This window comes from Terrapene carolina, unplaced genomic scaffold (assembly GCF_002925995.2).
Source record: "Terrapene carolina triunguis isolate 2854851 unplaced genomic scaffold, T_m_triunguis-2.0 Scaffold131, whole genome shotgun sequence".
Taxonomy (NCBI): domain Eukaryota; kingdom Metazoa; phylum Chordata; order Testudines; family Emydidae; genus Terrapene; species Terrapene triunguis.
The window spans coordinates 28795231-28818302 of NW_020664482.1; the positions used below are offsets into that span (position 1 = coordinate 28795231).

The 23072-nt window shown below is 39.6% G+C and overlaps 1 protein-coding gene across 2 annotated transcripts in view; it reads left to right on the plus strand.

The window, feature by feature from the left end:
• The first annotated feature begins 657 nt into the window (after positions 1–657).
• DACH2 (dachshund family transcription factor 2) overlaps positions 658–23072 on the plus strand; it is a 486020-nt gene continuing 463605 nt past the window's right edge. For both annotated transcript variants that reach the window (XM_024195110.2, XM_024195111.2), the window contains exon 1: positions 658–1257. In XM_024195110.2, coding sequence (XP_024050878.2) covers positions 749–1257 — 509 coding nt within the window. In that variant the 5' untranslated portion in view covers positions 658–748. The remainder of the gene's footprint in view (positions 1258–23072) is intronic.

A 23072-nucleotide genomic window follows, 5' to 3' on the forward strand; every position in this document is an offset into this window, starting at 1 on the left:
TAGATGGGAGCAGTGAACCACAAGGGGCAGGGGGTTAGTGGGCAGGCAGAGGATGCAGGGGGTCCATCAGCCCACTACAAACTCGGAGAGGAGAAAGGGGAGGAAAGTGTGAGGGGGAACACATGCACCCATGTGCTAAGGTTGCCGCCTCTGAGGTACAAAGAAACCCCAAACAAACGGAGCACGCAGGATGGTCCTGAGCCCACTGAACTGGGCAGCTGGCAGCGTATACTGAGCACCCTGGCAGACATCCCTGGACAGCTACTGCTAACTGCAAAGAAGGGCCGGTCCTGGGCAAACATGGACAGGTGACAACCCTATGGTGGCGAGAAGTGAAAAGGCTGCTGCAGCCCCAGGTGGCCGAAGGCAAGAGGCGGGCTGGCAGATGGTCACTTTGGTCAGAAGAGGCGGCGGGGCGGGCAAAAGGTGGAGGCAGGGCTCCACGCCACTCCCCCTCCCGAGCAGCAGCAACACCAGCAGCCGCCTCCTCCTCCAGCGGCAGCAGCCCCAGCTCCCCTCTGCAAGCAGCCACTAGCCGGGGCCACGCTTGCTGAGGGCCAGGCGCATTGGCTGGAGGGGGCTGTCACTCTTCCCCCCCGCCCCGGTGGAGGTGGGGAGGGCTCTGAGCGAGCGGCTGCTGCGTGCGCGAGCGAGTGAGTGGGAGACTCTGTTTTGGGTCGTACTGCAAACAGTTGGGGAGAGTGAGCGTGGCAGGGAGCGCGGGGCTGAGCCGCCGCAGAGAGTGACCATGGCTGTCTCCTCCGCGCCTCCCGTCATCTCGGCAACTTCCAGCAGCGGCAGCAGCAGCGGCAGCGTGGGGGGCCCGGGGAGCTTGTTCCGGGCAGACCCCCTCTATTCCTCCAGCCCCTCCGAGTCCCCCAGGCTCACCAACAGCCTGGTCAACAGTTTCCTGGCTTCCAGCGGCGGCGGTGCGGGCACGGGAGGCGGCGGAGGGGGTGGCAGCAACGAGTGTAAGATGGTTGATCTGCACGGGGTGAAGGTGGCTTCTTTCCTGGTGGAGGGGCAGGAGCTGATCTGCCTGCCGCAGGTCTTTGATCTCTTCCTCAAGCACCTGGTGGGGGGGCTGCACACGGTCTACACCAAGCTGAAGCGGCTGGATATATCGCCCGTGGTGTGTACGGTGGAACAGGTCCGCATCCTGCGGGGGCTGGGCGCCATCCAGCCCGGCGTGAACCGCTGCAAGCTCATCACCAGGAAAGACTTCGAAACTTTGTACAACGACTGCACCAACGCCAGGTGAGCGGCAAACTTCGCTGTCACTCCTCACGCCCCGGCTCGGCGCCTCTCCTGACTGGCTGCCCACTGGTGGCAAGGGAGTGTGCTCAGCCTCCTCCAGGGTGCGGGTGGGTGGGTGCCCGGGCACCTTGCGCTCCTCAGGCAGCCGGAGCCCTGGGCACAGTCACGCGCCAGGAAAACTTTGTTTCCGCGGGAGTCCCAAGCCTGGGGTGGGTGGTGAGAGTGCTCCCGAGCTGCTCGTGCCAGGCCAGCCTGGAGGCTCTTCTCTGTAAACAGAGCAAAGAGCCCGCTGCCGAGCTCTCCCGAGCTCGCTGCGTCCCCTCCAGGCCTCTGAGCGCTCCCTAGCGCGCCTTGCAAGGTGCCCACAGCCCTGCAGGTTCCGCGTTCGGGAAGATGAGCGCCTAGAAGTCCAGCCTAATTGTGGGGCTCCGCTGCACGACTATACCGGACGGTCTGTTGATAACGTGCAAACTGCCTCTTACCCTGTGATGGCCTCTTTGAGAGAGGGTCGAGATGCAGGATGCTCCAAAACTAAAGCAATGCTTTAGAAACGGAAACCCCACGTTGGCACGAATAGTCAGGTTGCGAATGGGGCAGTGTTCAGAGGATGCTCCCTTCACTTTGGCTAACTGTTAGACAAGTTTTCTGGACCGTACGGTATGGTCACCTTAAATCACTGTCTCTAACTACAGAAGCAGTAGGAGCATGCAATACAGTTTATGATGCTCGCTGCCAGAAGGGACCATAGCAGAGTTAGATAGTGTAAAGGAGGCAATAAATTGTATGAAATCTGTTCTAGAGAAAGAGGAGTGATTTAGTGTAGGTGATTACACAAAATTCTTAAACTGTTGAACTTTCTTGCTAAGGTTTATTAAATCTGTGTACCAGGTAACTGCACTAAGCATGAACTTGGCTAATTATATGAAATAATTATTCACTTTCTCGCAAATATAGTATCTAGATAATCTTTCAAATTACTATGTAAAAAGGAACTCAGTACTTTTTGCTTTAAGTTCTTAGCTGTATATTTTTTCTCTCACTGAAAATTATGATCTCTAGTTGTCTGGGTTGTGAACGTAACTTGTGATACAATAGTCATAAGTCTTGCAAAAGAAATAACGATAGCCAAAGAACATGTGCTATGTGTGCCTGAGGAGTATGGGTAATTTACAGACAGACTGTTGCTTAATATAACTCTGGAATAATGGTACATTATTTAATCAAAGAGGTTTTACTGTTGTTATAGCCCTTGTCCTGTTGTGCTTAAATGACTAAACCCAAAGCTGATTGTATTCATGGAAGATCCCTGCTGGGTTCTTCATACATGGGGGGTCAGAATACTTGTTTGTGACCTCATAGTTCTTGCTTTAGAAATGATAATGATCTCATAAACAAAAAACTCTCAGGGCTTAATAGAAATATATAGTAAGAAAGGGTAAATTATAAGAGAGCGAACTCTAGATGACATCTAATAGTTAAACATTCAGCAATTTCTGAGGAAAAAACTCAGACTCATCTTTCTATCTTAACAAGAAACGTTATCTTTACATATGCTGTTTACAAGTACGTTGTTTAGGCCTGCCATGACTTACAGCAGGGAAAAGTTAACTTTCTATATTAGAAATCAGGTGGTTAGTTCTTACCACTTAGATTCTGCTATACGATGGTTTCATGTTTTAAGTAAATGCATGTACACGATGAAATTAAAAGTCTTATTTCACTTATTTGGGGTCTGATCCTGCTTCCATTGCCATTGGCTTAAGTAAGAGCAGGTCTAGGCTTTTGATTCTTATGGCAATTTTTTTTCTCCTCCTGTTGTTATGTTTTGTTCTCAGTGATAAAGATGACATTTCAGAGCTGCTTTAATTCCATTCCTGCCTGTGTCCACATGAACTGTATTCTTTTTCTTGCTCACTTTCAGTTTCTCCTGCTGCCCATTTATTTCAACAAGTCATACTCCTCTGTGACATCACAACTACTGCCACATCAAAGTTTTGATGTATAAGCAAGGTTTGTGACCACTGTATTTGAAAAAGATGGGAACAAAATTCTATAAGGTACCCTTAGCATACCTAGCACTTAAAATATCTTTGGCTTTTTGCAAAATATTCACAAAATCTTGGTGCCCAAACTAATATTAAAATAACATGTTTCTGAAATTTGACTGGCAAGTTGATCTCAGAACCATGTTTTTGAGCAATGCACACAAAACGACCAAGTTGATTAGTGGAAATAAGTAATTGCACACAACTGAGTGGATGATACAGCCCCATTATACATATGACATGAAGATATGTGCAAATTGACCAAAAATGGCACAAAATATTGAAATAAGTGTTTATTTCAATTTGTTCTTCACCAAAATCCCATGGCTGGGAGAGGGGATAAGATATGCAAAGAGAGGCAAGGACAGAGGAGCTCTAAATGAGAAAATAGGAGCTGAGAGATGCTGTAGGAGGGTTTGAAAGATGCAGCCAGAAGAGCCAAGAGATGCAGTCAGAAAAATGTGGCTAGGGCATTGGAGAGAGAGACCAACAGGACTGAAATAAAGCACATACCTGTCCAAGGGCAAAAGCAACTCTCAGTTTAAAAGATTGTACAGGAAAAAGCGCATGTGCCATGTGTATAAGCCCCTTTTACCTAATTACGGAAATGAAATTTATCTTCATCTGTTTAGGGATAACTGCTACCAAGATATTTTTGAAGATAAGTTTCACATTTAATGTCACCACTGACTATCTTGCTGTTTATATGCAGTATTCTTTTCTTCTTTTGAAAGTACCAATATCTGGAAATAAACTCACTACTATCAATATGTTTTGCATTCAGATCTACACATGTACTGCGTAATAGTGATTATGAGTGCATGTGAAACAAACTTTTTTCAAATGAATTATCTTAAAGTTGAATGCCTGCAGCTTAGCAATATTAATCGTATTGTATCATGATAATTTGAAATGCTTAACCTGACACTTAGTTTGCCAATCAAATTATTTATTGACCAGCACAGTATACTTCATGTCCAAAAATGTCTGATGATAATAGATAAATTGTCATACGTAATGGAATTCTCTTGTCTCTTACTAGATGTAACATATCCTGGACACTACTGTGCACATTCTATGAATTACATAATACATTTTAAAGTTCATTTTGTCATACAGTGTAAAATAGTTGTATTCCTATACCTGGGAAGTAAAGTCAGGAAAAGACTGTGATTTCAGTGAAAAGTTAGAATAAAATCTTTGAAGATGTGTTGGTCTACCACATTACTTAAGCATTTTATCTTGCAATTCCAAAATGTTGTACTTTCCTTCCTTATCTTCTGAGTTATAAAAACAATTTTACAGCAGATTGTATTTGAAATCATGTTCAAATGCTGAGGCGGGCTCGAGAATCGCTGGAAAAGTAATTAGAGATCTCATAGTTGATTTTTTTCTCTTTCTATATTAGTGTGATTTTTAAAAACAAACAACAACTTGTTTCCAGCTTTGCATTTTGCGCTTTTGCATTAGAATGAAAAACACGGCAGTGTAGATTAATCAAAGAATGGACATATTTAACTTTTTTTCTCACTCCTTCTCTCTGACACAATATTTTCTTAATTGAACTTGTCTACAGAGCTCTTAAGAATTATAGAGAAATGCATCTACAAGTGAAAGTTTTGGTTGGGGATTTTTCCTCCCTTACACCAAAGTGAGGTTTTTTGTGTGGTATAAATATAATGTTGTACACACATCCCCATAAACAATGTTCTTAGCCTTAGGTCTAATTATCCATCGTTATATAATTTATTTTTAGGAACCGTGAAATAAAACTTTAACCTTTTCATAAGTCAGTTCATTGTAAGTAGCAACTTCAAGAATGAGTGAATCTTTTTACAAAGCCTAACTAAGAAATAATTTATGATATTTTGGAAGATTACTCAAATCAGACCACCAATTGATTAATTGTAGCATTATAAAGTTTATTCTAAGATTTAAAAGCAAAAGCTGTATAATGTGGTTGCGTTATAACAACTTAATATACAACTACAGTAAGAACAGTTGTACAACAATGTATAATAGACCCTTAAAATCACAATTGCATATGTATGATTCATACCCAACCAGTAGAATATTTTTGATAAGATTCTTCTGGGCATTTGTATTGGATGAATGCTGTAGACTGTTGTGGTAGTATTGCTCTGGATTATCTGGTGAACATATAGTAAAATATTTCACATGAGAAAGTGTTTTCAGGTAAAGGGAACTGCAGAGCAACACATGGCTTATTTTCTGTGACAAATTTGAACTATTTTGTTAAGCTAATATTTTGTATTACTTTGGCTTGTTCACAAACAATTAAAGACTTTAGAAATGAATCTATGCAGTAAATGCAGACATTTTATTTCATGGCATAATGAGGGTCTAGTCATGTTGTCTATTAAAAGCAGCCCCATAGTCAACAATGCTCTGTCTTTTATTAGAAGAATGATGTCAAGATTATAATTAAAGCAATCCAGTCATGTGCCACTGCACAGAGCGTCCATGTGTATATTGATTTTAAATGTACACTTACGCTTCCATAAACTACTTTGCCTTTGCCTAAGTAAATATTTAGTGTTAATTCATACTTGCCAAAAACTTGTTAGTTTAGGAGGTGATGTTATATTAAAATAAAAATAATCAATTTTCTGTTTTTTCTTTTGTGGACGGGGAGATTTACTTAAAACATTTTATTGAGGGTTTTTGCTAGTGTAGTGGACTTCGTCGGGATGCAGAAAGAGATTTTTTTCCATTTTTAAAAGGAAATTACTGATACTTTTCGAAAAATAACTAAGATGAACATCTTTGGCCTTCTGAAGTTATCTTATTCATCTCAAAATCTTTGGCTTTTGTAAAAATGCTTCTCATAGGCAAATCTAATATGAAGAAACCACAATCAAAATTCTTTACTTTTCTGATAGCAGTAGAGCTTTCCATCTGTAGCATAATTGGCTTTTTCCAAAAGATGAACATTTAATAGTTTTCCTGTCTACATTTATTTAAATTTTCTAGTGTAACTTCTTCAAATTGAAAATACTGTGTTTCTGGAGCAAAGACAAAAAAGCAAAACAATTAGGTATTAATGATATTCTTGTTGCATATTCAAAAGGTCTTTGCAAGCATTTCTTCTCCTTTTCCCTTTTCACCATCTCAACCTGCAGAACTCTTCACTGTCACTTCAAATCACACAATTCTAAAAAGATAAAACAACATTTAAACTCATTTGCTTTGGGAAAGAAATAGAGCATTTGCACCCAATAAGCCTGATTGTGGAACTGCATGCAAATTGTGTTTTGATTTATCTCTTTTGCACTTTTTTCCATTTGAATTGATCTTGCATTAATTTTGCCAGGCGGCTCTGTGAGGCTGCAGATGTTGCCCTGTGTTTAATAAATCAATGAGACAGATCTGAATGAATCACTTCAGATGGATTCTCTGCTCGGTTTGATGTCTAGATGTTATTCTTAGCTTGTTATCATGACAGATGCATTAATGTTCCCATACACTGCCAGCAATGTCAAAGAGATTGAAGCTTTTAAAGTGGCGGTATCCCCTTTTTTCAGTTCTGTTAGAATAACTAAATTGTCTTTTTGGAACAGGGCAAAAATATAAACTTAATCAAAGGATTAATCTGGGGAAATATTAATCTCCGGATCACTCTGTAATATAAAGTTAAACATATATAAATTCATACTGAATGATTAATTATTGTAAAATGCTAGAAATCAATATTAAAATCTAAATGTAGCATAGCTTTTTAATAGTGTAACCATTTTCTCAATATTAATATTTCATTGTAACAAGAATGACCAAAATAAATAATATAAGATTGGGACACATTGAAAGTGTCACTATAAATAGAATATAATTGTGTCCAAATTGATTAGAGGATGGAGTTAGTTTTTTAATTCTCAGTAATGTATTTCTTTTGGATTTAACGCATCTAGGTTTAACATTTGTTTGATGCAGAAGAGGAAGCAGCTTGTCTGTTGTGCTTCCATTATTACTTCACCATTTATTGCTGAAAATATTACAAAAGTTGTTGATCACAGTTTTTTTTTTGTCATCCACATAGTCAGGTATCCACTATCTTGGAGTAGAACCCATGGATCACAGATCATAAAATAGGCTGGAGTATTCTGACTTTCACCGACTATTTTAAATTCTAAAAAAGCTTATGTAAAGCATAAAAGGTCCTTGTTATTACACTGTAATTGATCTTCCCAACTACATTAAACACAATTATAGTATTGTTATGTTATTTTTTAATGGCATTCCTTGTTTTCTCTCTAATAGGTAAATGAATATCTTGTGATTTGTTGTGAACCCTGTGAGATGCATCAATCTAATCTCTGTCAACTTTATCATTTCCATCTCTTTTATGTTAACATTTTATTTTTATAAATGACTAATCATGTACAAATGTATAGATTTAAAAAACTTGTTACTTTCCTTTCATTAAGTCTTTTGAGGATAAGTGGGAAAAATCAGCTGTTACAGATGTAGATTTATGTTTGCCTTCTTAGCATTCTTGCTACAGCAGTTCCAGTTTGATAAAGGAAACAGTATGTAATAGAAATATGCAGTATATGCAAATAACCTGACACTTTAACATTGTTACATGTACCTTTATTTATCCAATATATCAATGTGTGGTGTAGAATTAAACTTACAAAGCCAGAAGTGACCAGCTCTAACTTCATGAAATTATACTCTGAATAGGCTGCTCTTGGGTACGTGTGCGCTTTTTAAATGGTAAGCTGATAGTGAACTCCAGGACAGTTGAGGCCCAGAGCAAAAAATCCTTATATCGGAATTGTACTGCTTATTGTATAGCTTTGGAATGAGAGATCATTGTTTATTTTTAAATATTTTATAACAATTGTATGAATAATTTTGCTAGGGAATTCTGTCGGTGTTAAATCCTGGTTGAACAAATTTTACAAATTGGAATTCTAATTATGTCAGAACAGTTTGTCAGTGCCCACATTAAAAGATGTTGAGGCCTAGTCTTAAAGTCCATATTTGGATTTTGCTCAGGTGAACCTCGCATTGAGATCAGTGCAAGTTATGAGTAAGAACTTATTTATAGATATTGCTAGTATATGAGCCTTTGTTTTCAGAATTGGGTCCTAATGCTAAAACCTTCATTTGATTTCCTTTCTACAAGTGATAAGTCTGTTACATATCAAGGAAAGAATTGGCATGTACATGTGTTTCTTCTCAGAAAGTACCATAAATAATTTTGGGCCTGATCTTTCTTCCACAGAACTCAGGACCTTTATTCTTTGCTCTGCATATTCTTGCATTAGTATAATTTTTAAATTATTTGAAGTTATGAACAAAGATACACACCTTTAAATCTAAAATATTTGTCTAATCAATAGAATCCTGACAGGCACCCTTGCTTCCTTTTTTTTGGCAGAGTTCTTTGTGTGATTATTCTTCAGCTTAATAAAACTTATTATGTAAACGGAGATAGTACAAAAAGCACAATTTTTAACACATCTTTACCTGGAGTACTCTATAAAAATAATAAAAAACTGTAATAGCAACAAGAAAAAACAATCAAATGTACAAATGGCAATTTATATGATGATAACATTCACAATTTGAGATTCCTTAGATTGTTTTGAAAAGTACATTAGAGATATTGTAGTACTATGACATTTTTCTTTCAGTGTAAATTAAGGCAAGATTTTTATATGTTACGATTAAACATGAATTACCAAGTACAACAAGTACACTAGTATGTAATGATTCTCAGTGATTTAGATTTATCCTGCTTGATATTAGAACTGTCCCTTGGGGCAGTGCACTTTTGATCTTGATTCCCTATTGGTAAAGCATGGTTATCCAAATTGACTTGGTAATAGGTATTTTTTCTCTCATTCTACAACCTGTGAATTAGAAACATAGATACTTATTAAGTAGCACACTTTGTAGCCTGCCCTGAAATGTTCCAAGATACCAATCCTAATGAAACTTATATTCACATGCATTTCTCTCTTCCTTGGTAGCATAAGTAGGTTGCCTTTTTTTGTATGTGTATGTGTGTTCATATATATAAAAAGTTTACTGTCACAAGCAATCTTAGGGAGATTACATTTCCTGTGGCTGTACATTATTTTGACCTGTTAAGCCTGTTTTGCTTGTTAGTGTATTGTCAGAGCCTTCTTGATTCAGTTATAAATACTGCACCCCCACCCCCAAAAGTACAAAGAACCAAAACAAAAGAGTAGCACCAATTTTATTGTCGTACAATGATTTTTAAACAAGTCTGCTTGTTATAATGTAGTGTGTATGTTAAGGTCTAAAATGTTCAGTTTCAGTTGTGTCTGATGATCTTATCAAGTTTCTGGCAGCTGATATCTGGTAGCAGCATTTAAGCTACATTTAGTCTATCTGCTATTTATGTGATGGGTTAAAAAGAAAAAGTAATATTGATTGGTCTCTGGATTAAAGTTTGAAATCGGCAACAACCTGAACACAAAAGGCTTTTTTTATGATTTCTCAGCTTGCCATTGATCTACCAGTTTTATTGCACTCATTATTTATTAAAAGAATTTGCAAGCTAAACATAACGTTAAGCTAGTTTGCACACAGGGACCGCACTTAGGAAATTGAATGGAAATTGCATTAGAGATGAACATCTGTGCTATTTTTCCACTCATGTGTTTATGGGTTTGTATAAAAGGTGTATTGGATTAACAGTTATAACCATTATAGCTTGCAGCAATATGTTAGACACTGAGCATTTAGTTGTTATTTAGAAGGAAGTCTCTTTTTTGCTTATCTTAAAGGTATGGTAATACCATCACAGACAATGTTTTGATTGTCTTATTCTATATTAATCCAGCTGTTACAGTTTATTCATGTATAAAACTCAAGATATCTGAAAATATTATACTTGCGATGTACTGTATACAACTTGAGATATCTGACAATATCATGCATCTGATATATTACCAATGCAGCCTAAGGCTGTATTATTAATTTATTTAATTGAAGGTTTCTGGTGACACTGTTAACTAAAGTATGAGTAGTTTGCACATCACCAAATACTGACATAAAATATGGTCTTGTTTTATATTTATAATATACAGCATATACAGATGCATAATGTAAATTTTGACAACTTTATCTAGCAATTCAGATAACTTGCTGTCTTTCTTAATCTGAATCATTTCTATGACACTTTGCAGCAGCAAACCCAGTGAAAATCTTAAATATTTTGAGAACCCTTTCCCTTCAGTATACATGTCTAATTATCCTCAATACTAATAAAAGTTATATGTGGCACATCAGAATAGACCCCTAGAGATTTGGGATCATCTTCTGTAATACAGTATTGTTTGTGTTATCCTTTTGAAATAAAGAGCTATAATAACTAGTACTGGGGAGGGGGGCGGGTATTTTTAGATATCAGTTTTAAAATAGAGTGAAATAATGCAATAGTGGCTTCAGGGTTGTTTGAATTAAAAAGTATATTTTTAGAAGTAAACTATTTCAGGTTTATTTAGTTTTTAAAAATATGTGCAGTCAGTACATTTATGATTGGAATGAGTTGAAGTGTATCATCACTTGCATCATCAATGCATGTTTCCTTTCGTTGCTGTACTCAGTAGTCCACATCTCACTGGCTCATCAGATTGGTAACTCTTCAGAGTATCCCATGCCAAGTGGGAGAAATGGCTCCGTTCTTCATGTCAGAAGATTATGTTGACCCATTTTGCCTTCTCTTGGAGAAATGACCCATTTCTAAACTTAATACACCTCTACCCCAATATAACGCGACCCGATATAACGTGGGTTCGCATACAAGGGGGTAAGGCTCTGACACGCTGCTCTGAGCAGCGTGTTAAGGGTGCCGGGCCAGGCCGGGGCCGAGGGGTTGGCTAAGGGGCAGAGGGTCTCAGGGGCGGTCAGGGGCTCCTGTGGACTACTGAGTACAGGGTCTCAGATGTGGACTACTGAGTACAGGCTCTGGGAGGGAGGAGCCGTGGGGGGGGGCACTTTTGGGGCCCCCGCAGTCCCAGAGTGGCCCTGGGGATTAGTTCCGCTTCCCGCCGCAGGTGAGTGTGGGGGGGCATCCTTTCCCCAACCTCCCCGCACTCACCGACGGCGGGAAGCGGAGCCCCGTGGCTGGGAGGTGGCAGAGTGGAGCAGGCTGGGGCCGGGCTGCTCCGCTTCCCGCCGCTGCCGGTGAGTGCCTGCAGGGGGATGGGGGTGTGGATAGGGGTCGGAGCAGTCAGAGGACAGGGAGCAGAGGGGTTGGGTAGCGGGGTGATTAGGGACGGGGGTCTCTGGAGGGGGCGGTCAGGGAACAAGGAACAGGGAGGGCCAAAGCAAGTTGGATATAACGCGGTCTCACCTATAACACGGTGAGATTTTTTGTTTCCCGAGGACCGCGTTATATTGGGGTAGAGGTGTACTGTAAACAGGGGGCTGTGTTTCTCAATATCAAGAACAACTGAGTTTCTCAGGGGAAAAAAATCCAGTGCTTTTGGCTTTTTTTCTACTTAATTTTGTGAATATTGTTAATGTTCCTTGTCATTTTTGCTCCCAGCCAAAGTCCCTCTGTGATAAGTTTTCATATACTATCACATAACACATCTGAACCTATAAAGAAATTTAGGTAGAAATTGGGTTTAACATTGAATTGAAATTTGCATCAGTGGGGATGTGGTTTGTTAATCCTTTTGTAATGGGACCTATATGTACATACAGAATTAGAATACTCTAAATAAATAAATAAATAAAAAGCCACCTTCACAGCTCCATTATTGTGTGAGAGATTCCTAGGAATACTCCAGAAACTAACTTCAGGACCCCTGCAAAAGCCTATAATTTAAGGATATGTCATATATTATGTGTCTGCATGTAATGAAAATAGAATTTTCAGCACATACCTTTATTTTTCATTATATCTATCCTGTAGATTTGTCTAAAAATGACTATATATGTATCCTCACTATGTCCTTTCCTTAATTACACCAATCCTCAGAACTTTAGTTTTGTTTTTTCTGTTTACCAGATTTCCAGGAAAAGTGAAACTAAAACAAAACACTTCATTATTAATTACTAAGTTAATCAAAATTATCATATTACCATGAATGCAAATAGAAAGCTTAGTCCAGTATACTTAGACAACACAGGGTGGTACATTGTGATAGGAAAGTTTATTGCCGTGAGTTTGGGATGATCACATTACGTGGCAATAGTGAAGTCATGAATATATGCCAAGCCAACTTTCTAATGTTTAAAATTGAGAAGAAATATCTTTGCACTCCTTCTGCACCCCAAATTACATGCTAAGTTTCTGAGGACATATATGTTGATGAAATATTGTGTGTTTTGTTTCCAAGGGGGAATGAGTGTAGAAAACACATTCTGTTCTGACCATAAAGAAGTCTATTGTATCTTTTTATGACAGCCCAAATCCCCGCATTAGAACGAGTTAGTTACTTCAATGTAGTAATAACACAGGTGTTCAACATTGTGAAAATTAAAATATTTTAAGAAAAGTAAATATAGTATATTGAATCCATATACTGTAAGTGCATTTTAAACTATTGCATATTATGCATTTGGTAGTGGATGAATGCCAGTCACATTACTTTTGCCCTGCTGCAGGCTCAGACTTTGACTACTGGACTTGATTTTTTAACAATAAATACCATCAGAAAGGACCTGCTGCAGGCAAACATGAACTCTATTGGGTTTTGCAAAGTTCTTGGACATATTTCATACTTCATAGCTTTGGAGGTGGCTTTATTGTCTTGGGAATATATTTTCCTTAGGATGCATGTGTGTAGTTCCCATCAAACTTAAGGAAATTATGATCACACGTGTACTTTGAAACACTGTTGAAAAATAGAAATTAGAAAGGCTTTTAATTTTTCGTCCTCCTTGATTCCCCTTTCTCTCCGTTTCAGAACGTACAAGTAGATAACTATAATCAAAATGGTAGCAGTTATAAAACAAGAGAATATGTAATCTGAACAAAACCTTGAACAATAACCTAACATCAAAATCACATATATTTTTAAAAAATAGAGAATTGTGCTTTCTCTAGCTGATGAGCATATTACTGAAACAGCAGGCTTTTTGTGATAAAGTTTATTGGTTTTCTGTGGCACTTGTAGCATCTGAGGGCTTCACAAACATTGAATTAATATTGCCTTTCAGCCTCATGTTAGGTAGGGAAGCATTACTATCCCTGTTTTGCAGAGAGGAATTGAGGCACACAGCTAATAAGTGATTTGCCGTCATCATACAGGAAGTCTGTAGAAGAGCTAAGAAGAAAACTCAGATTTCTTGAATCTCAGGTCAGTGCCTTCACCACAAGAACATCCTTTCTCTCTCTACCAAATTTTCTGTTATAAGACCAGTATTTTTTTCAGCTGAAATTTCTCAAAATTGCTGTCTTTCCAGGGAAAAGTAATGTGAAATTCCCCCAAAATAATCAGGCATGGTATTCTGAATAAATGAGTTTAAAAACTAAGTGTTTTGATCTTTGTAAAATCTTGACTTTTTTTTGGAACTGTGTATTTCCAAAACTCCTTAACATAGAAACTCTGAACAAATTTTATTCATTCAGCCTCACTGAGCATTGTGTCTGGTTAGTATTTTGCATGATTTTAAAGATTTATTTCTTGTTTTTAGTATCTATAAAATCCAGTGGATTTTACAAATTTGGTTGGCAGTTGGTCAAAACTTTGGGCCATGTGTTTTGTAGCTTACCCTTAGTCAGGAAATGTATAGGACTTTATGGAGTTTTCATAGTTCAGAATACAGTATTGGGCTGTGGGGATGGATTTTAAGAATTCTGTAAGTTCTAAAGCACAAGAGAAAGGTAGAGTCTGGGAAAGAAGACAGAACCCTTGTACAGGTGTACTCTGATGCAGATATTGCAGGAGAGCATGAAGAGTTTATAAATCCTTAAATACATCTTTTCTGTAGAATGTATGTAGACCAGGGATCAGCAACCTTTGGCACGTGGCTCGCCAGGGTAAGCACCCTGGCGGGCTGCTCCGGTTTCTTTACCTGCCATGTCCTCAGATTTGGCTGATCGCGGCTCCGATTGGCCGTGGTTCGCCATCCCAGGCCAATGGGGGCCGCGGGAAGTAGTGCAGGCTGAGGGATGTGCTGGCCGCCGCTTCTCGCAGCCCCCATTGGCCTGGGACGGCGAACCACGGCCAGTGGGAGACGCGATCGGCCAAACCTGCGGACGTGGCAGGTAAACAAACAGGTCCGGTCCGCCAGGGTGTTTACCCTGGCGAGCCACGTGCCAAAGATTGCCGATCCCTGATGTAGACCCTCCATCTCCTATACATTGTACACTTTATTCCTAGACCAACGTTGTGGAGCATGTGAATGTGTGTGTGTTAAACGTTAGCTCTGCAAAAGGCTACAGTCCTGGCAGAGTTTAGAAACTGTGCTGGTGTATGGCAGGGTTAAAATCAGAGCCATTGATATGGAATGTCATGTGAATCCCTGTGGTCAGGAGGCAAATTTCTGCCATCCTTGAACTGGCCAAACCTCCTCCTCACCACATTCATTAAAGACAGAAAGATGGGCTATAGAAGACCACATGCAGCATGCAGTTTACTGGTGGGCAGTCACCATACCAGCATCATCCATATCAAATCCTGGAGAAAGAAAATTGAATGGAGCTGGATTAACTGTAGAAGCCACCAAGCTCACTGTCCATCTGCTGCCAAGCCTGGTGCCATCTACAAGGTCACAGCAGATCTTTATTTCATAATTTAAAAAAAGAAAAACAGCCCTGCATACAGCGATATAATTCCATTGTGAGGTTCTGGCGATATCAGAAAGTAGGATAACAGAATGTGTTTGTTTAATTTCTTTTATTGAACTGTTGCAGATTTGTTATTTTCTTATACCGTTAGAATGTTTTTTTCTCAAGACATGGGCTGTGTTTTCAAATAAGAATGTAATGGGTACTCCCACCAAAATGAATGTGTACCCTTTGCACATGCAAACCCCCACATTTGCACAAGTTCTCATTAACGTGCAAATACCTATTTTACTCATGCAAATGTGGGATTCTTCGTGCACAAGTGCATCCTTTGTTCACCTTTGTTGCCTGAAAACATGGTTCTATTTGTTTACATCTTATATAAACAAAAAACCCAGCAGAAATAATTTAGGAGTGTGTAAGGGGATCGACTTGATGATCAGAGTTGAGAGAGATTTCTGGCAGATTCTGGGGACAAAATCCTGGGTAATGATTATTTGATTTGAAAAGTTGCAGCAGAGAGTATAGTGAGGAGCTACAAAACCTCTGCAGGCTGGTAAGGCTAGGGTGTGCGTGAGTAGGGGCTAAATTCATATGTGACCACAGGGGATTGGTAATTCCTCATCTGAACATGTATTATTGGGCACCTGAGTTATTTAGGGAGGATGGGGTACACATGTCCAACTGGGGAATGGTTATCTTTTTGTCTTCCTTTAAGGAAGGAATCAGTAAATATCTGGTATGCATGGAATAGGAAGGGGGCAGCCAGGCTAAATTGCTGGTGCCTCCTTGTGGCAGATGTCCACTGCAGGTACTTGTTATGAAAGGGATGTGATTGTTGAATAAAATGGATGAAAAAAGGATTTAAAGCATCCTTTTAAGAAGAAAAGCAGAAGGGCAGTCAGCAAAATATCTTCAGTGTCTGTATAAGAATGCCAGGCGTATGGGGAACAAGAAGGATGAACTGGAAGTCATGGAATATGAAGAAAATTATGATTTAATTGGCATTATAGAGACTTGGTGGGATAACTCCCATGATTGAAGTACCAGCATTGAGGGATATAGCTTGTTCCGAAAGGATAGGTAAGGGAAAAAAGTAGGAAGCGTCATGCTATATGTCAAGAATGTATACACTTGCTCCAAGATCCAAGAGGAAGAAAGCGACAGACCTACTGAGAGTCTCTGGGTGAGAATAAAAAGGGAAAAGAACAGTAGCGATGTTATGGTGGGGGTCTATTATAGACCACCAAATCAAGAAGAGGAAGTGGATGAGGCATTCTACAAGCAAGTAACAAGATTAGCTAACACACATGAGTTAGTATTAATAGGGGATTTTAACTACCCTGATATCTGTTGGTAGACTGTTATAGCAAAACATCATATGTCCTGCAAGTCCTTATAGGGGACAACTTGGATGGATCTCTTAATTGCTTCCTCAATTTTGGATCTGGTGTTGACCAACAGGGATGAATTAGTTGCGAAACGTGAAGGTGGTTGGGAACGTGGGAGGAAGTGATCATGATCTGATAGAATTCAAAATCCTAAGGAAAGGAGGACATGAGAACAGCAAAACAAGGATGCTGGACTTCAGAAAGGCAGATTTCAACCAGCTCAGAGAAATAGTAGGCAAGATCCCATGGAAAGACCAGTTAGGAAGAAAAGGAGTCAAAGGATGCTGGCAGTTCCTAAAAGATGTAATATTAGAGGCTCAACCTCAAGTATTCCTATGCAGAGGAAAGATAAGAAGAGCTTTTTAGCCATCTAAAAACCAAAAGGGATACATACAGGAAATGGAAGGAGGGGCATGTCACCAAGGAAGTATACATGGGAATAGTGTGAGCATTCATGGACAAAATCAGGAAAACCAAGGCAAAGAATGAGTTACAGTTGGCAAGAAATGTTAGAGATAACAAGAAGGGGTTCTACAAATATGTCAGACAAAAAAAGAAAGATCAGGAATGGTGTGGGCCCGCTGCTCAGTGGAGAAGGTGAGCTGGTAACAGAAGATGATAGGAAGGCAGAGCTGCTCAATGCCTGCTTTGTTTCAGTCTTCTCACAAAAAATAACACGTGATCAGGCTACTAGCAAAGTTACTATAGACAATAAAGGGGAGGAGATGCAGATCAGGATAAGTAAAGAACACAGCAAAGATCTTCTGAATAATTTGAATGAATTCAAGTCAGCGGGGCCTGATGCCATTCACCCTAGGGTGCTGAAGGAATTAGCTGAAGAAACCTCTGAGCCACTGGCAATCATATTTGCAAACTCATGAACAGGGCCATCTCTAGGGGAGTGCAAGGACCTGGACATAGGCGCCGAGTTTCTAATCTTCAAGGGGGTGGTGTCTCTGCCCAGGCCCTGCTCCCATTCCACCCATTTCCCCCCAAGGCCCCACCCCACTTCCCGCCCTCGCCCCGCCTCTTCCCCGCCCAGTTTGCTCCTCTCCCATCCCCCCCCCCCAGCGCCTCCTGATGCCGTGACACATCTGATCTGTGGTAGGTGCTGAGAGGGAGGGGGAGGCGCTGATCGGCGGGGCCTGCTGGTGGACAGGAGGCGCTGGACGGAGGGGGAGGTTCTGGTAGGTCGGCTCCTCCTCGCACCTGCCCACTGTTAGCCTCCTCTCCCTGCTTGCCCTTCTGCCTCACCTCCCCGCCTGCCTCCTGCGGGGCCCCCCAAAGCACGGGGCCTGAGGCGGTCGCCCCAATTTGCCATACCCAAGGGACGGCTCTGCTCATGGATGACAGCATAGTTGCTGAAACTAGGAGTTCTGGGGGTGCTGCTGCACCCCCTGGCTTGAAGTGGTTTCCGTCATATACAGGATTTACAGTTTTGGTTCAGTGTCTCTCAACACCCCCACTATAAAAATTGTTCCAACACCTGTGGGTGACAGGAGAGGTCCTGGAAGACTGGAGAATGGCTGATGTAGTGCCCATCTTTAAAAAGGAGGAGCCAGGGAACTATAGACCAGTCAGCCTGACTCCGATACTTGGGAAGCTACTAGAGCAGGGGTCCCCAACATGGTGCCTGTGGGTGCCATGGCGCCCGCCGGGGCGTCTAAGTGCGCCCGCGTACTGGCCGGCGGACGAGCATCCGCCGAAATGCCCGAGAAGCATCATCATCCAGAGGCGTCGCTACCAAAATGCCGCCGATTTTTTGGCGGCATTTCGACGGCGACGCCTCTGGATGCTGCTGCTTCTTGGCAGCATTTCGACGGCGACGCCTATTGACGTTGCCGCTTGTCGGCGGCATTTCGGCAGATGCTCGTCCGCCGCCGCGGTCCTCCATGGGTCGTCGTCTGGTGCCCGCCAGACAAAAAAGGTTGGGGACCACTGTACTAGAGCAATATATAACACATTCAATTTGAAAACACCTGGAGGATGAAGGGGTAATCGCTAGCAGCCAGCATGGATTTACTAAGAACAAATCATGCCAAACCAGCTTGATTTCCTTCTTTGGCAGGGTAACTGGTTTGATGGATGGGGGGAATGTGCTAGATGTAATATATCTGGATTTTTGCAAGGCTTTTGATATAGTTTCATGTGACATTCTGATAAGTAAGCTGGAGAAATGTGGACTTGGTGGAACTACCATTAAGTGGATGCATAATTGGTTAAACAACACAAACAACGAGTAAGTATTAACGGAATGATGTCAGATTGGAAGGAGGTCTCGAGTGGGGTTCCACAGGGATCTGTTCTGGGTCCGGTGTTGTTTAACATCTTTATTAATAACCTGGATGTAGGACTAGAGAGCATACTGATCAAATTTGCAGGTGACATAGATTTGCAGATGGGGAAGAGTTGCCAACACTTTGAGGCTACAGCTAAAATTCGGATCTTGATAAATTGGAGAACTGGGTAATAGACAACAACAATGAAATTCAACAAAGACAAATGTAAGGTGCTACACTTAGGGAAGGAAAACCAATTGCCCAAATACGGAATGGGGGATAATGGGCTTGGCAGCAACCATGCTGAAAAGGATCTGGGAGTTGTGAATCACAACCTCAACATGATTATTTGTAGAAATTATTTGGTGAACATTTTTGCGTAACAAATGCATTTGAGAACACTGTAATGTGTATATGGAGAATTTGTGACAGAGGTTAAATTTATCAAATAATTTACTATGAGTTGTTACTAATTTTCTATGAATTATTTGCTCCTCTCAAATAGCAACCACTGCCCTGAGCTACTGCATGAGGTTGATTAATTAGTTTCAGTTTGTGTAGTGATATTTCCCAGCCAGTTTAAAAGGATGCTGTGAAGTACTTTTGGGTATGAAGAGGTTTCACAAAATGTTATGTGAATCAAAATGTCTTCATTAATGTTTTCTCAATTTCAATGGAATGTTTTATTTTCTATGTAAACATTCCCCTATTAGGTTTGTAACCCAAACACATCAGCATTGTACTGCTGTTGTACATGAGAACCAAGATATGAAATTGACTATGAATGTCTCGACCAGCATAGTTTCACTTTATCTGGTAGCTGAAGTGAAAAAAACAAATTAACAGTGCAGATGGTAAAAGCTTAATATAGATGTTTAAAAATCTTTTGTTAATAATTTAAAGTGTTTTTAATAAACTAGTTGAAGAATTTTTGTAAATATATGTTTTAAATCTTGACAGTTACTCTTTAAATGAATGTGCACCTAAATAATTTTTCTAAATAAAATATGGCCTTTTTTGTATTTGGGAAAACAAAGCAGTACATTCTTTGCAGACTGCCTGTATTGGATGATTAATATATCTGTGTTGTTATATATATATATATAAAAATTGTAAATTGTTAACATATAAGGCTATGGGGTATTTAGATATCTCAGTGAGATATGGTATTGTCTATGTTCCCATTTTATTTGGTTTCCATTATAATCCTCTGGAGAGGACTACATGTGAGAGAATGTGTTACAAAAGAGTACACATGAAAATGTACTATAAAAAAGAGAGCCTTCAAAATTACTAACTGGCAAGTATGTGTGTTTTTATATAGAACATGCACATGCACTACACACATGAGATTTGTCATGTTCTATATAACACTCATTGTATGGGGAACTAAAGTTTTTTTTTTTTTTTTTTTTAAAGGAAGTTTATTGCTAAGGATAGTTTGGAAAATCTGAATCTGGTGGCTCTTGGTTGAAGTTTCTAGACATTTTAAAACAGATGATTCTTGCTATAGTTGTTTCACTAAAATTTATTTCAGTGTATTTATTAAGTACAGAAAGTTGACATAGCTTGCGGAAGATTAGTCATTAAAAAATTTAAACCTCTGTGACTCCTCCATTTTATTCCTATCCTCCTACACTGCCCAACAACATTACCTTTCAGAGCACTACTAGTGCTCACAAAAACCAAGGAATTATCCAATATAAGTGTAGTACATGCTAATATGGATGGAAAATACGATTCACAAGCTGGACTTGAAAGCATGATGCATGTTAAACCAGCAATTGCCTGCATTTATGCACACAGTACAGGTTTAACTGGTGGTGTATGATCAGTACTTTACATGTACACCTGATTTTCTAGGAAATCCTATGTATTGACTGTCTAGGTTGAAATGACAGCTGGTGGACCATTTATTACTCATTCTGTTTTGGTAGAAAATTCAGCCTTGTGTGTCATTTAGACTTTGTGACACATGTACCCTCCCAAGGCCTAATGACTTGTCTGCAGATGGGCTGTTATTTATTACAGTCATGTAGAATAAAATTGATTGTCTTCTAAAATTAATTTTTCATTTGCCTCCAGCTCTGCTTTAATAGAGGACACATAGTTGCCTGTTTGCAGAAATACTGTTTAATCACATTAATATCTCAGCCCCCCAGGCCGGAGAAGATAATTGTACAAACGAACAGCAAAATCTGTATCTTTAACTTCTTTTTATGATTAAATTATGCAAATGACTTATCTCCTGCCCTTCGAAGCACTAATCATCTAATTAGGAATGATGTGTTAAAGGGATGGTTTTGAATCAGGAAGGGAGAGGGGGGAATGCAGGAAGCGGAAAATGGGAGCTGACAGTGAAATGTCTGAAGGTACTGTACTTGTACAAGATGAATATGAGTATTTGTTAAAAGGAGCAAAAATAAGGGCCTGTTGTGATATTTCTGATTTGTGCTGTCATTTCAAATGAGGATAGTTCTGCTTTATGCTGTTTGATTCATCATAATTTTGTATATTAACATTTAGTAAACAGGCTTCAAGAATCCAATCCCTTGTTTGTAAGAATTGGAAAAGATAGTGTTGAGAATGTGAAAGCCTCTGCATCCTTGTCTGGCTTTCACAAACTGTATTATCTGGAAAACAACATATAGGTATTTGTAGATTCTTTTATAAAAAATGTGTCTTCTACTCAACACTAGGCATCAAAAGTCCATCAGATTTTTGTAAACAAAATGAGTATTAATGCAAGTTTAATCATTTCAGTCTCGGAGACCTAACTGCTTATTAACAATAATTTTTCTCTTTAGTTTAAAAATTTTCATGTGCAAATCCCAAAGAGAATTGAGAACTTCTGTGGTAATGTTCTGTAACTTCAAATTTTGGGCTTCTGTTTATGATAAATTATTAAGACTGAGGTTCTGTTTAGCTTGTAGACATAATCATCACTTTACATTTTGGGCAAATGTGAGATCAACGACTGTTGTCCATCTGCAGTGAAATCAAATTACCAGTATTTTTATACCAATGTCAAAAGGATAATGAACTCAGACTGCATTAAATGCTCAAGCTCATAGTCAAATATGATGATGACCACTTGGTGCATATTTTTTCTTTTAATAATTTAAAATTATTTATTTAGCTCTTGTACTTGCTAAAAATAACTCAATTTTGCAAAACTAAGGAAATTCCTAGGGCTTAGCCAAATGAGACCAAGATGCTTCAGGTACTCATATACCTGAGGATGTGTGAAAGCATGAAGGGAGACCAAGCAAGCAGCTACTACGTACAAGCTACCTGCCACATGGGAGAGTTCAACCTAGTGGTCAGATGTAGCCATGGAACAACTGTAAAAAGTTGTGCCTTTCTGCAAATCCAGTGAGTACTCTTGCTCTACCAGCTGCCATCTTTAAGTCAAAGGAATGTATTCTGGTGTGTTGGAAAGGGAATAGAGTTTGTAATGAGATCTGATTCTGAATGTTTGTTTGAGTTATGTGTGGTATGGAAAGTCTGGTCCTGTGCTTAAGGGTTTTCTTGAATACGGATGCTTGCCTGCAGAAGCACCTCTGTGAACATTGTGTCTGTGTTTTTTGTTTTTTTTTTATAGTAGAAGAATATATTGATCTGTCTGCAGGAAGGAAAAAAGGTTTCCCAGAACACCTTATACAACAGGTTGGGAAACACAACTTTAGAAAGTCAGGTCTCACTGAAATGTCAAGAACTTGGTAGTGGTGATGCCAGAATAATACTAGTGTTTACCGATCTAGTGTCTTGAAAAACATGCAAACTAAATTTGAAAGCACTTTAAAATGTTGACCCTTGTAGATAACCTAGTTTTTCTTAACTGTCTTCAAAATCCAGAACTAGCAGAATGGTTTATAATGAAGAATATGGGTTCTGACATTGCTTTGAAATCAAAGACCTAAATTACTGGCAGAATGTCTTCATAAACAAATTGAGGGTGGGAAGCGTGACATACTTACTGGCCTTCACTTTCTGTGGCTCCCAGCAAGCCAAATGCATTTGATAATCACTTTACATTCATCTTTACATTTACTTTCATCCATAAAAGTCCTAAAATGCTTTACAAATAAAGCCTGGGCAAAACTGGTGAAAAATTCTACGCAACATTTTTGTGATAGTTTGTTTCATGCTACTTGACTCCTCAGAACTTAACGAAATTCTGAGGGCCCAAAAGCTTTTCACACATAAGCTTGTGAAATCCATTTCTACCTCAAAATGTAGCTTTTTTTTTTTTTTTTTTTAAATTTCGTTCACTCAAATTTCAAGATGGGAGCATGACTGCAACTTTCTTTGAGAGAGACAAGGTGGGTGAGGTAATATCTCTTATTGGACC